At 44.2% G+C, this 15,198-nt stretch overlaps 1 protein-coding gene across 1 annotated transcript; it reads right to left on the bottom strand.

The window, feature by feature from the left end:
• Positions 1–382: 382 nt before the first annotated feature.
• On the bottom strand, positions 383–5,520 carry LOC139697354 (protein hunchback-like). Its single transcript, XM_071596019.1, has 2 exons — positions 5,050–5,520; positions 383–2,734 (listed from the first exon to the last, which is right to left on the bottom strand). The coding sequence occupies exons 1-2, from the start codon at positions 5,518–5,520 to the stop codon at positions 383–385; spliced, it is 2,823 nt and encodes a 940-aa protein (XP_071452120.1).
• Positions 5,521–15,198: the final 9,678 nt, after the last annotated feature.

Genomic DNA, 15,198 nt, shown 5'->3' with positions numbered 1-15,198 from the left:
TGGGTAAGTAAATAACTAAAAATAAAATCAAAAGAATAATTGCACATAACTAACAGCCTTTCCAAATTATAACTTTAGATAATGTAGTAAAAGTAAAGACACTATACATATGAAAATATTTTCCTTCTTCGCCAATAGACATTTATGATATATTTGTGTAAATGTTCAAATAAAGTGACTAGAAGTGTGGCATATCCCAACTTGTGGGTCAAGTGTTCAATTGGAAAGAACAGCAATTTTTTTCAAATTAATGCTGTTAATGGATCAAGTCCTGTGATTTTACAGACACCTTTGAAATAAATAGTTCTTGTGTAGTAGCAAAGCAATTTCATGCCACCACCTAATAAGCATTTTTTTGTCAATCAGAAAATTCATCTGCATGTTAAGAATGAGACGAACGAGCAATGTGGAGGAAGAAAGACACCTTGTCATTGGTTTCCTGACCACACATGTTGCACTTGAATGGGTCTTGGTACCCATGGTAACCCATGTGCATCGTGTATAGCACGATGTCACGGAATGCAATGTCACAATAGGGGCAGTGGTAATCTTCTTTGTCCTCCTTGTTCCTTGGGACCTTTGCTGCCTTCGGTTCCTCAGGAGTGGCCATTGCCTTCCTCCTCTTGGAGGTAGAGTCCAATGAAGTCTCCTCTTCGTCGTTGTCTGAGTGACGAGAGTGCCTCTCCTCATCATCCTCTCCCGAACTGCATCCATCACCCTCCTCCTCACCCCTTTGCAAGTTCCTTGAGATACGCTCCAGCTTGAATGCTCGCCCTTTCCGACGGCTGCTACCTCCACTGGCAGTACCCTTCTGCTCCCCCAAGTGATACTCTGACTGGAGCCTTGGGGTTGACTCTTTGGTCAAGTCAAGGGGCACACCTCCATTGGGCACCCTCCGGCTCTCCCCTCTCACCTCTTCACCAACGGACGGAGTCAAGGTGACCATCACCTCTCCTCCCTCCTCCTCCCCACCGTGGATCACCGCCGACGGAGACCCTGATGGCCTCGGCAGTTGGGCCTGCTGCCCTACCGCCTCCTGGTTCATCCATGGTCTCTGAATCGATTGTGGGGAGGCGGGGCGACGGACGGTGGGGTTCTGCTGAAGCACAATACCCCCATTGCTCGCCTGCTGAAAGTGTGGGTGTTGCATCTGCTGCTGGACATGAGCGTGCCACTGAGCCTGGAGCTGTGGCAGAACAGGACCCCTGAAGGTACCAATCTGGGGGACGACTGCAGTCAGCATCCTGGCGAGGTATTCCTTGAGCCCAGCGTCTGCCGCCTGTGCCGGAGCAAACCCGTTACCCATCAGAAGGGACGGCTGGTGTTGTTGTTGTTGTTGGTGGTGGTGGTGATGGTGGTGATGTGGGTTGACGGGCAAGACCTTATTCGTCCCCGCCTCGGCCCCCGATTCCCTGTTGCCCACGTCCCCGTTGGCGGCGTGTACCATCATATGTTCCGCGAAGGCCTCTCTGCTGGTCGAGGCGAATTCGCACAGTGTGCACTTGACAGGTCGGTTGCTGGTAACGCACAGCTGACTCCCTGCCTTCTTCGCCTGCCCCTCTGGGTGATCCTCCCTGGTGGTGGGCAACCACTGGTCCTCCGCCTCGGCCCTCGGCTGCAGCACCCTCGGAAGAATGGGCCTCGAGGTCTGAGGCGTGCTGTATGCGGACGAGGGAGCGGTGGAAGCGGGACCGAAGTAACTCCCGTTGGCGTACGAGGGCGACTGCGATGATGGGTAGACCACCATCGCTTGGAAGGGGTGCCCTGAAGACGACGCGGTGGTGGTGACGGTGTTACTGATCGTCGGTGCAACCGCCGTGGTGGCTGGGACCGTCGATGCTGGGGTTGTCGGGGAAGGTGGGCTGGTAGGCGCGGTACCCTCTTGCGGGTTCGACGACTGCTGGGAGACCTTCTTGGAGCCGGTCTTAGGACCCCTCCGGGTGCCGTAGACGTCGATGACGGGTAGTGGGTTGGGAGAACCATCCGGGTGCAGTACCATTGCCGGCTGGTGAGAGTACTTGCGCAGATGAAGCTTAAGGCTGTGGCAGTACTTGGTAGCGTATCCACAGTCCGCACAGCGGTACTGGTACACGCTTGAGTGACTCTTGAGGTGGGAGTTGAGCATGGACTTGTTGACGCACGTGTAAGGGCAATGGGGGCACTTGAACGGCTTGGATCCGAAGTGGTTCCTCAGGTGGTACTCTAGGTGGTGCTTGTACTCGGTCACGAAGGGGCATCGAGGACACGTCAGCAGTCTCTCCGCTCTGATGTGCATTCGGGAGTGTTCCCAGAACTCCAACTTGGTAAGGGCCACGAAGTCGCACTGTTTGCAGCGGAACGTCTTGAACTTCCCCTGAGACGTTATCCGCGGCTTGTTCACGTCACCACCAGCGTCGTCCTCGTCGGAGGCGGCATCCGGGCGCTGTCCCCCGGCGCCGTCACCCTCGGAATAGGGGGGCCCACTCCCCGCGGACTCGGAGTATTGGAGGCGCCGGAGGTCGGCGTCCTCGCAGCCTTCCGAGTAGCACCCTTCGGAGTAAGGGGAGCGGGGACCGTCCTCGCCCTGCCCGCCACGGTCGATGCCGCCCCTGCTGCTACCACCGGGACTGTCCTCGAGGTGTGGGTCGTCGTCCACCTCACGCTCGGCGCCTCCGCCGCTACCGGGCGAGATGCCTGAGTCGTCCTTGGCGTCCTCTTCACCCTCCTGTATCTCCTGCTTCACTCGTATGGAACCCTACGTGAGAGGGAAGAGAGAACTTATATAATCTGGATGATCGTTGAGCAAGATCAAATCAGTTTCGAAAAATCACAGCGTATACTTATTTTATTCCAAATACCTCCTCTGTTCTTCCTTGTAGTGCTGGTAGAACAGGGAGGAATATGGATGAATCAAGAAAATTAGCTATAGATAATAATGCCGAATCATTGTTGATCACATTTATATACTTCATGCAGTAATCTTGCATCAGGGACGAAATAATGAGAGATATTGCGATAGTACCTAATGGAACGAAAAGCTCCACTGAAATGAATTATTTAGATTCTTATCTAACAGGGAAACAGGATCGCGATCGTAGATATATGCCCAAATTCCTGGGATATCAAGATACAAATTTATTTTACTGGCATTAAGTCAAAACTCCATTCTTAAATCAATTAAAATACATTTTTACTTTCATTTTTTGGAAACATATCAATGGGTTCATTTAGAACCGTTATGACTTAGAACAAAAATTTTAAATACACTCGTTCACCGGACACCATTGAGTTTGCTCTCAGACTATAATGCTAGAAAAAAAATCAGGATTTATCAGAAGACTACTGGGTGAATGTGATGAAAAGGTCTAAAAGATATATTATCTGCCGTTGATTAGGCCTTATTTAGAATATGCTGCAATTTATGGGATCCTCGCGAAGTTGGATTAATTGCCGAATTGGATCGCCTGCAGCGTAGAGGAGTTAGATTTATAAAACGTTATGATAAACTTAGTAGCGTATCCAAAATATTATAGGAGCTAGGCTGCCTGGCGGTGGCTTGTATATGTAAATATATAAATGACTATCCCTTAACAATTCTTACTTATTCAATGCGAAAATAATAAAAAAAGTAATAAAATGGACCACTCCGAGTTAAGTGTTTTCATTTAACCAACCAGGCGAATTGGATTGCCAAAACAGACAATGCATTTAGAAACGATAGCTCAAAACAAAGTAGTCTTCGATGACTCATGGGCTTAGCTCAGTAGGCTCCTGACTATCTAGCCTGGTGTGTATTCACCCCTTGCCAAACACCCTAGTGGTGGCTTGCAGAGAGATAGGAAAGTAGTGCATGGTGCTTAACACGGTAAACAGAAAGCACAAATCAGGCATTTAAAAAGATTAGGTTGGTTTTTCCTCTATGCATAACGAACAATGAAAATGAAATCTATAAACGCTGTTGTGAGCACTAGAAAAAACTATTAATATAAGGTTATCAAAGGAAATAAGACATGCATACCGGAATTCTCATGATACACGCTCGTTCAACTGCAATCAACTAATAATATTAATTTAGAGTTTCTTCAATTGCACTCCAGCCAATCCGCACATGTTCCTGCAAATTTTACACTGTCGCTGGCGAAATAGATTGCAAGATTAAGTAAGACCTGCCGATCACAAAACACGCCATCCATGGCAGAAAAATAACTGACTCAATTCATGCTCAACACAGCCAAAAAATATCATTGTTGCGATTTAAATAGTTCAATAAAAATTCCATTTTTGCTACAACAATAGTATGGTTCAGGCGTACTCTAATGTCTCGAACTAAGCATTTAATTCGGTGGAAACAAAATTACGTGTGGGAAGAGACTGCTAACGAACACGACGATACAGGGGCAATGACAGTAAACAAGAAATTGTATTGTCCGGGATCCGGGGGATTACGTTTTTCCTCTTTATCGCCTTCACTGTCTCGTCTCCAAGGCCCACACATGAAGTCCGACTTGCTGGCGCCAGAGAAATATTTAATCGACTGCAAGAGGAAATGGGAATGCCTGGCAGAGGGTTCGCCGGGAAAGAGTTCTTCGGCACCATACTTCTCTCTCCCGGGCAAAATTTATTTCCATTCTTTGTAACGTCAATTTTGCGTCAAAGAAATCACATCACTTCTCTTTTGAAAGTTAAAAATTAAATAGAAATTGAGCGCACGGAATCGGCATCGATGAGATCAGGCGATTCCCTCTGCCATGAATACTATTTCTATCTCTATTAAACGTAAAATAAAAAAAATACTCTATACGAATTGTCATGATATTCTAAAATTTGGGCGAATGAAATCAACTCTTCTCCAAACATTTATGGACCTACAAAGCTGACCATTTTGACTACTATTACATTTTCTCATGAAACGCGAGAAAAAATTGGCAACTTGGTAACGCCATGGGGCAGAGGATTCAGCTTTGCCTTGCACTTGGAATAATTCTATCGCGATAGATCGCTAGCAACGATAACACTACTCTATTTCATTCAATTATTCGAACATATTTTATGTTGACCCTTCCCACTTACCACGTGGCCACCGCTGGTGCCGTGGGGAGAGGTCGCGCCGGGCCCCGCGGGCGACAGCGGCCTCTCGTCCCGTCCCTTGTCCTCAGGAGCAGCGTCTTCGTCGATCCTCGTCGCGGGCCGCTCGCCGTCCTCCGGCTGTGCCCGGGGAGGCGTGGAGGAGCCCGGGGCGGGGGCCGCATCCTCTTCCACTCCCGTGGCGGGGGAGCGCCCGGGTGTGGCGGCGGCGGGGGGCGTGGCGGCCGGCGGGAGCAGGTGGATCACGGGTGGGGGCTGGTGGTGGGCGTGGTGGTGGTGAATGTTGGTAAGGTGGTGGTGGTGCGGGGGACCCTCGAAGCAGTTCATGGCCTCGAGAAGGAGGGCCGCCCCCGAGGGGGTCGGGGAGCAGGCGGCGGAGAAAAGGGGGGTCGAGAGCGATGAGGCGGCTGCCGTGTCCCCCCAGAGGACGCTGGTGGGCTCGCCTCCAGATCTCATCTCATTTCAGCAGCCGGGCTGCGAAGGAGAAGAATGGACATCAAGGTTTTGAACACGACATTTGGGAAAATTTTATATGTTTCAGTACCGTGCAAGTTACCACTCGGGTGTGTGGCAGGGGGTGGAAACACACCAGACTAATTTGGAGCCAAATACTGAAATGCATGGCGTTTCGTGTGTCGATCAGCACAGCGGCACAAAATGTGCATTGCAGTGGAAAGACGTGCAGGCGAAGCTAGGAGGATTAGATCAACACAATCATACATAGATTGGAAGGATATCGCTCCAACAGTGATGTTAATAATGTACTATTACCCCAATGATAGTTATTTTTAGTTATTTTAGTACCCTGCAAGCCACCGCTAAGGTGTGTGGCTTAATAAGTGGCTGTATAAGCTGTATATACTCTGGGCGCCTGCAGCTCCACCCAAGCTAAAGTGATTTTTCGGGTACCAGGTCGTCCTGGGAAACCATAACCGGCACAGGGAAAGGAACTGGCCCCCCTACCCTGATGTGTGAATTTTCACACGCCGTATAGGGCTTAGTACTGGGTGAACTCTACCATCACCTACTAAACCGACCTTCGGGTTGATTACTGTGTATATATATATATATATAGTAGTAGTTTTGAGGGGAGGCGACCGACAGCTAAGGTCATTTGCGCCATAGGGGATGGATAGGAAAGGATGAAGGGTGGAGAGAAACCCGGCGTCGGCATTAGCCTACTCTTTACGAAAGGCGCCAAGGGGTCCGCAGTTTAACGTCCCATCCGACGGACGGCGTACTCACTCAAAGTGCCCTCCACAAAGCACCTCAAGTAGGGATCGAGATACCTCTGAAAAATATTCAACACCGCCGGGATTTGAACCCGCGCCCTCATGGTGGGAAGCCAGTACGTTAGCCCCCGCACCATCTCGATCCCCATATATATATATATATATATATATATAATTGGCTGACACAACATAACACAAATAGAAAAGAATAGACACATATAAAAGAACACTTACACGGTAAATTGTTCGAGCTTTCGGCCCTCTCAGGGGCCTTCTTCAAGAGAGACTCTCTCTTGAAGAAGGCCCCTGAGAGGGCCGAAAGCTCGAACAATTTACCGTGTAAGTGTTCTTTTATATGTGTCTATTCTTTTCTATTTGTGTTATGTTGTGTCAGCCAATTATTGTGCCGCTCGTATGAGTTTTTCCGTACAATCGTTATATATATATATATATATATATATATATATATATATATATATATATATATATACTCACGGAAGCGTTGAATAATAAATTGGACAGCAACAAACAATATAGATACACATAAAAAGATCACTCACACGTTATTTCTTGATCATTTCGACGGAATTCTGCTCCGTCTTCATCGGAAGACATAGAAGTAATGTATTTTTTGGTGTTTTTATGTGTTTCTATATTGTTTGTTGCTGTCCAATTTATTATATATATATATATATATATAAATTTGTGTGACTAGCAGGGGGTGAATACACACCAGACTGATTTTGATCCGAATATTTTACCCTCTAGCGCGGTCGGACGTCATTCTGATCTCTTATCGTCCGTGAAAAGTATTTACTAAAAAACTACGTTGAATGAAGGAATTTGATCAAATAAAGAATTATATCTCAGCTGGTTATGGAGCCGTGGGGTCCGAAACTTCGTGCTAAATGTGACGCCACAACCATCTACATACCATTTGTGTAACGGGTCACACCAGCTAAATCTCCCTCCCACAGAACGGCGCTTCAGGAGCTAGTTCAAACAATCTCCGCTAGATGTCTAACGGTTGGCGCTGGAGGTCTACTACATCTACATAATACCCCACAAGCCGCCGCAAAGGCGTGTGGCGGGGGCGTACTAACCGCTGAAATTCATTCACCTGCTTTGTTTAATATAAACATTTGGCGCCGAATAAAAAGATACATTCAGCCCTGATATCCAAGTAAAAACAAGATGAAGGCGCATCGAATTGATAGATATTAGGAAATACATACGACACCTGAGGACATTAGGGATAGGTGTGAAACTTGACACAGGAAGGACTAACAAGGAAAGGGGATAGGCTGGAGGGAAACTCGACGTAAGAATTAGCCTATCCTTAATGACACACGGCAATGGGTCCGTGCAAAACTAGACGTCACATCCGACGGAAGGCGCACTTCACTTGAATGGCTCTCCAAATGACAATTAAGTAGGGATAGGGACACCTCTGAAAGAAAACCCGCCCCGCCGGTATTCGAAACCGGGCCCTCGAATTGGGAAGCAGTGCACGAGCCACAGTACCGAACTCCCGACTGATAGAACTTTGCAAAAATAGTAGAATATCTTCCTGCGTTAGCCTCTCGTGTGTTTTTAAGTCCCTTTGGAGAACGGGAAAAAACGATTGATTCAATGAGCAGACAAGAGACATTAGAAGCGAGTATCCTTGCAGAAGTGGAAAATTAGGTATATGTAATGCTATAAAAAAGCCAAAGGTGAGACAGCCTCTTCAAATCTCCTAAAAACACCACCGAATTAACATTCCAGCAATTAAATTAAGCAATCGCTTTGGGATTGAAGATGACAGAAAAACATGAACGAGAAGAATGAGGTAAGGGCCAAGACGTGTGCGATTGCCAACGATTATGATCGGAATCACGACGTTAAAGACACAAATTATAATTTAATGAAAATGACTGCGACGCCAACAATAAATTTTAATATGACCGGCACAACGGCGTTTAAACTTTCAGGTTACTACTTTTTGTTCATATTTTCATATAATTGTCAGGAAAAAATGAATTTAGGGGAGCTAGGCAACAGGCATGCAACATTAGCCTGGGAACCTGACCGAAGTTTTCTTTAATCTGGTAATAACTGGAGTCTTGCATACACTATTACTGTACGGCCATTTCTGGGATAGATATAACACATGGGATAATTTAACCAAATGGCGAAGAGTGAAAAGTCTATAAATAAAAAGGCGGAGAACCGCCAAAATTAAGAAGGCAAAGCTAGATTTGTAAAACGTTGTTATGATAAACTTAGTATTGTATCCAAAACATTAGAGCAGCTAGGCTGGGAATCACTCACGGGGCGAAGGTTAAATTACAAATTGAAGCTCCTGCATAAATTGGAAGGTCTCTTTTGCAATGATGTTGAAACTGTATTGTAATCCCCATCGTACTACGGTAGGAGAGATCATGTTAATAAAATTATGAGAAATTAAATGTAGAACAGATATATTAAAGACGATATTTTTTCCACGAATGAAAAGGGCTCATAATAACATTGTTCGACCACGGTGGGGTCTTGTTCGTGTAAAAATATTCTGTTGTGTATTCACCCCCCGTCACACACCCTGGCGGCGGCTTACAGGATATATATAAAATAAAATAAAAAATAAAATAAACCAGGGAGAAGGATGAAAGAGAGTGCATTTCCAGGAGGAATTATGCGCAAAAGTATTTCACTACCAGAACACAAATTCCAATTATTAGCAATTTTATGCGTGGATCATGCAATAAAACCTTAGGAAAAAAATAGAGAAGCAAATTTTTCAAGGTAGATTTTTTTTTATTTTTCAACCGAAATCTCCTTTTAACCGGACACTTTTCACAGCGTTTCTCCAAATTTTTGAAGTCGTCCAAAAAGTAGGAATTTAGAAAGTCCTCAAAATAGACATGTGTTGGCGATGATCTGGTTCTACGTTAATCGTTTACCCGCGAGCTTTTTTTTCAAGTTTGGGAATAAAAAAAAGTCACGGGAGGCCAAATTTGGTGACATATGATGGACTTGGTAATGATTCCTTAATAGTTGCCATCAAAACGGTGCAGGCGTGCACCCATGCATTGCCTTGAAGGAAGAAGTTTTGTTTTGCCAAATGATGACTTTTTTCTTGATATATTCGCTAAACCGTTGCAATAGCGACGCATAATACCCTTCATTTATCGTTAGTTCTCTCTGAAAGTGATCGATGCAGATAATTCCACTTGAATGCCATAATATCGTGGCCATCATCTTGTCGGCCGATGTAACCATCTTCGCCTTCTTCGGAGCCGGATCTTATTTAGAAACTCACTTTTTCAACTGTTCCTTTGTCTCTGGAGTGTATTAGTGTACCCATGATTCGTCCATCGACGCTGAAACTCATCAGGATTGCGACGGAAAGGAGAGCCAAATCGGCCTGCGAATCGACCACACGATTGCGTTTATTCTTCCCTGAGAGCAATCACCAATTTTTTGCGCAAAATTGAGAATACTGTATTTTGCGATATGTGCGTGACCTCAACTATCATGGAAGGTCATAGAAAGCTAAGTGCACGGAATAGTTAGAGAATTCTGTTTTACAAAGGGTAATGGTTACGAAAGAAATGAGATCATGGAGGAACAAAAACATGGCTATGAGTCAAGCGGGAAGTACACAATGGTTGCATGCTGGAGGGTTTCATGCTGACAGCGTTTGGAAACCCACTAATGAAGGGCCTAAGGGATAATGGAATGTGTGTAGGGGTGAAAGAGACAGGTCAGGGACGAAAGAAGCGAATAGTACCCGCGTACGTATCTGCGAACGTACGCTAAAATGGCAGCGGAAAAATACCAAAGTCATTGAGTGAAAACACTACAAAATATGAATAAATTTCATAACTCGTTCAAATAAACACAATGGCATTAATAAAAATATTAAAAATGCCTCTGACGATCAAAGTCTTCACAATATTATTTTTTTAATCAGTATTTTTCACAGCTACATTTACAACACAATACCCCGCAAGTGGTCGCAAGGGCGTATGGCAAGGGGTGTTAGGCCAGTAGCCATGCATAAAGAAATTTAATTTGATTGTTTCTGGCTCTTTGTTCGACTTAGTTAAGCTTGTGTATGGTACAGGGAAAGAACGAGCACTTAAACTTGTATGTGGCGGTATCTAAGCTCTTTCATTTTATCCCGGTAGTCGAATCTCTCAATATACAGTTATTATGGTGTCATAATAATCCCTCTGAGTCGCAAGAAAACTCGAGACATCCTGCACCCCATAAGAGTCTTTTAGCCTTTCCTGCTCTATTTGTGAATCAAGCGCCTCCCAGTTATTATTCTCCACCGTGTATCCGTGAAGCTCCCTGGCTAAGGTAAAGTGATGTGGGGAAATATTTAATTGATTCTTTACTACTATGTGAATCGATTCTCCGAAGTTATTATTATGATGAACCACCATTTCCAACACGCCCATTAAGTGTAGAACAGATAGATTTAAGATGTCATTTTTCCTACGAGCGATAAGGGATGAGAATAACGTTGACCGCGCTAGGAGGGAAAAATATTTTTGGTCAAAAGCATTCTGGTGCGTAATCACCCCCTGCCACAAACCCTAGCGGTGGCTTGCAGGGTTCTTATGTAAAAAAACACGCGGCGGTTTCAGGTGGCAACGCATCGCCGCCCTAGCCCTTCATTTAGTTCCGATCCTATCGCGCCGCAAGCCTGCCGGTCCAGCGTCACAGCCAGCATCCATGAGAGGGACGCTGCCGGCGCTCGTCAACAATGGCCTGTTTGGCTGATTGCTCGGCTTGGGGAATAGCTGTGCGTCTTGCCCTCGCCGTCAACCGGATAAACAAAAAACAGCCAAAAACACGAGCACACATCGGATCACGTGATAGCGGGACAAACAAGACGCAACGCCCGCCCTCCCCCTCCTTCCAACTCCCACCCGTCCACTTTTGCCGCATACAAGGAAACAACAAGTAGAAGCCCGACCCTCAAAAGCAGCAGTCACCGCGAAAACAACTCGCGGAAAACAGTCCCGACGCGAACCGCAAAAAGAAGCGTCGCGTCTCGGGACACTGGCGGTGGAAGGAGGCCTTTTTCGGACAGCCAGACGTCATTTCCGTCACAAAAATTCCTTTTATCCCTTGAGAAAAGTCTTGCGAGGAATAATAATAGAAACCTTGGATATCATGTATGAATCAATTAAGACGGATATACTTTAATATCCAAAGATAGCAGTCATCTATGAACGTATAGCCCATGAAGTCAACACCGTAGAAGTGAAATAATCTACATTAACGTAATAGGAGGGATAGTGTGTTAGGGCACCAGCCATAATTGTAAAAATATTAGTTCATGCATACTTACAACATCAGGGCGAAAAACTTGAGTGAAAATAATAATTTTGAGGAAAACGATCGAACAGACCTACTCACGTTGAAAACGTCAAACCCGCGGAAGTTCATTTTCCAAGTCCGATTGCATTAGATTCACTGGACGAGAAATTTGCGGATAATTCAGAAAAAGAAGAGCTAATAACATCCTTCAAATCCAATACGAAACACAGATTAGGCTGAAAAAAGTGTTTCGGACTATTGATCGCAGACGACAAAAAAAATTCAACAAAAAAACAAACAGAAACTACTAAAATATTTGGGAAAAGTAGGCACGAGAAAGGGGAATTCAGTGCGGAAATAGAAGATGGAATTTTGAGAAACCATCGACATACTATTTCCCGAAAGCCTTTAGGGTGTTCAAGAAATCGACGGAAGGCACACATGGCGTATCATACCACTGCCCAACGCTTCCAAAGTCGCGTAAAAATGTCACGCGAGTGAGAGCGTGCACTTTCCAGCCGGGCATTCTCCGATAACATTCTTTGTCGTCAGCGTAAAATCCAGATTCCGGGCTTCCGCGCATGACTAGTGAAGTCCCCATGAAAGAAGAAAGGCTTGAAAGAGATCGGGATTTGGTTTAAGTTGCTCTTTGTGGTGGCCATGGAGATTAACAATGAACTCTCGGACCCCACGTCAATAAGGGCAAAACGAGTCTCGACCTACCCCATTCATTCCCACGAGCATAATTTATTAGTCTTTCGACCGGAATTTGGAACGTAAAATCCTGCGGTATAGGGAACGGAGAAGTGATTTAAGAAAAAGGAATCTGAGACATCACTTGCAAAAGTTAACCAAAAATACGAAAAGGCCATAAGCCCTGGGTATTTACTTATACATTTCTTCGACCTGGTACCCTTCAAGCCAACAAGGAAGGGGTGATTCAACAACAGACATTCAACACAAAAATACTGTGTTTTCTTAATTGTGACATGTAATATATGTGTAAAATAATTGAAATAATTAGATCATGATAACTAAATACACATACGCCATGCTGTTTGAAACAAGGGCAGTAACTAAGACTAGATGAAATAACGAAAAAATCAATAGGAGAGTAGTTTATATTAAAGTCGCAGAATCATTCAAACCGCTGATGACTTCAGGTAAATCACCAACGAAATGACACGGCACTATTTATAAGGCCACGTTTTTTAAAATTACTACGGTAAGAAGTAGACGAATGCGATTTGACACGCAAGGGTGAGTTACCTGCGAGGAAATACGTTAATTTGCAAAAAATTTATTATTTCCAAAAATCCTTGAACGGAGATTTCTCTGAAGTCTATCAAAACTCACGTCGGAAAATATCGACTCAAATAAATACATTTTTAAATGAACTATCACTTCATCCCACAAGATAAAATCGGCAATGACAGATCGAACAAAAGTATACAGCTAGAAAGATTATGTTGCATAATTCTAGCACTTGAAATAACCACAGTATTGGCAGAAAATACTATTAAAGTTTCATTCCGTGATTACATTTTCACTGTCGATTGAAGCGACTAACTTTTGCTTATTTAGAAAAATTGAAAAAATATGAAACGCTTCCATTTAAAAGGATTATTACCATAAGAGATCAAACCGAGTTGGATGAAGTTCATGGTACGTGTTATGTTCCTGTGTTTGAGACTATTTACAATTGGATAAATGAGTACAAATGATGAAAATCGTTCGGGACTAGGCAAGTGGAAGTGACTTCTTCCGAAATGATTGACAAAATCAACGATATGGTTTTGAGTGATCGACGAATCAAAGTTCACGAAATAGTTGAGGCTACAGACATACCACAGGGTACAGTGTTTTCAATTTTGTGCGCAAAATTATCTGTGAAAAAAATATCGGCAAGATGGGCGCCACGTTTGCTCTCGGTGAAGAATAAACGCAATACGTCAACACAGATGTCTATTTTGAGGACCTTGCGAAATCCTACTTTTTGGGCGTCTTAAAAAAGGGTGGAGAAACGCTGGGAAAAAGCGAGTCGAGCTAAAAGGAGGTTATGTTGAAAAATAAAAAAAATTACGCAAAACATTTGCTTTTCTATTTTTTCTTAGGGACTTATTGAAAGACCCACGTGATTGGTTGTTTGACGCGTGACTTCTACATCTACATAATACCCCGCAAGCCGCCGCAAGGGCGTGTGGCGGGGGGTGTTAGGTCACCAACCGTAAAAAGGAACAATACCACATGCAAAACAACAACATGGAAAATTGACTTTGCGGTATTGATTCATTTTAGTGACAAACTAAAGCTGTAATTCCAAGCTATGTAATTAATTGTAAACTACAACTTTCATCATACTAAAATCACGACGGACATGTGAATAATTGTAAACTATGTGATTGTAAGCTATGTCATTAATTGTAAACTGCAACTTTAATCATACTAAAATCACGACGGACATGAAACTTGATGCGCGCGTGATTATAAACTATCAGTAAATACTGCTAATGCAAACAAAGTACAATTTCGATTATATCTTTCCTCAACCTAACACTCCATGCTATACATCCTCATGGTGGCTATCGGGGCATAATATTTATGTTTAATAGTGCTACTCTTGCTTTAATACTACTGTCTCCCTCTCCTCTCCACATCTAAAAAAGTATTTCGCTCCTTTAACGCGATAGGGGTTAGCAATAAAACATCAATGTATCGAACACGAATTAACCCACTTAAAGAGCAGGTAGAGCAAGGATGTAACTTTTCCCACGAACCATAAGGGATCGGAATAAAATAACGTTTGTCCTACCGCGCTGGGAGGGAAGGGTGCTTCATCTACATCTACTTAATACCCCGCAAGCCGCCGCAAGGGCGTGTGGCGGGGGGTGTTAGGACACCACCCGTAATTTAGAAAAGAAAAAAAAAACCGCATGCAAAAGCCACAAATTTATACCATCCACATACAAAACGTGGCATACATTCATGCAAGGTGTTTTGGGTAAAGAGTAGTCTGGTGTGTAATTACCCCGTCACACACCCTGGTGGTAGCTTACAGAGTACTAAATAAACTTAACTAACCACTGGCTTCTGTAAACGTCATTATAAAACTGTTAACAGATGGGAATGGGGCCTACTCGTTTCCTTGACGCAAAAATTGGCAATCTCTTTTACCACACCTGACAACTAAAAACGTACAGGCGTGAAATTTACTTTTTCGCGACAATGCCGCTCCCTTAATGCAAATAATTATTGCTACACTACGTGTTAATCTCTTATTAGCTTAAGTAATACTGAAGAGAAATGTTCAGTTTTCATTGTGGTACGTTGAATTGGATAAGTTTTGGAAAAGAGAGTAGGTGTGATGGGGTTAATAGAACATCTAGGCTGGGAGTCTTTCCACAAAGAGCTGAATAGAGAGGGACTGTTAAAAAAGTACCCAACTACTGAGTTCACCCGCGACACCAAAAAGGAACTCATTTGGGCCCCGCACTTACGTCGATTGAGCAGACGGATCATGCCCATTAAAAGGGACAAATGAACTCCGCCACGGTCCGATTCGTTCACTCGACATCTACATCCAAAT

The sequence above is a fragment of the Hetaerina americana genome, unplaced genomic scaffold (assembly GCF_022747635.1).
Source record: "Hetaerina americana unplaced genomic scaffold, ioHetAmer1.1.p SCAF_73, whole genome shotgun sequence".
NCBI classification, from domain to species: Eukaryota; Metazoa; Arthropoda; class Insecta; order Odonata; family Calopterygidae; genus Hetaerina; species Hetaerina americana.
The sequence above is the reverse complement of the archived record's forward strand: the minus strand, read 5'-3'. Positions and strand labels throughout refer to the sequence as shown.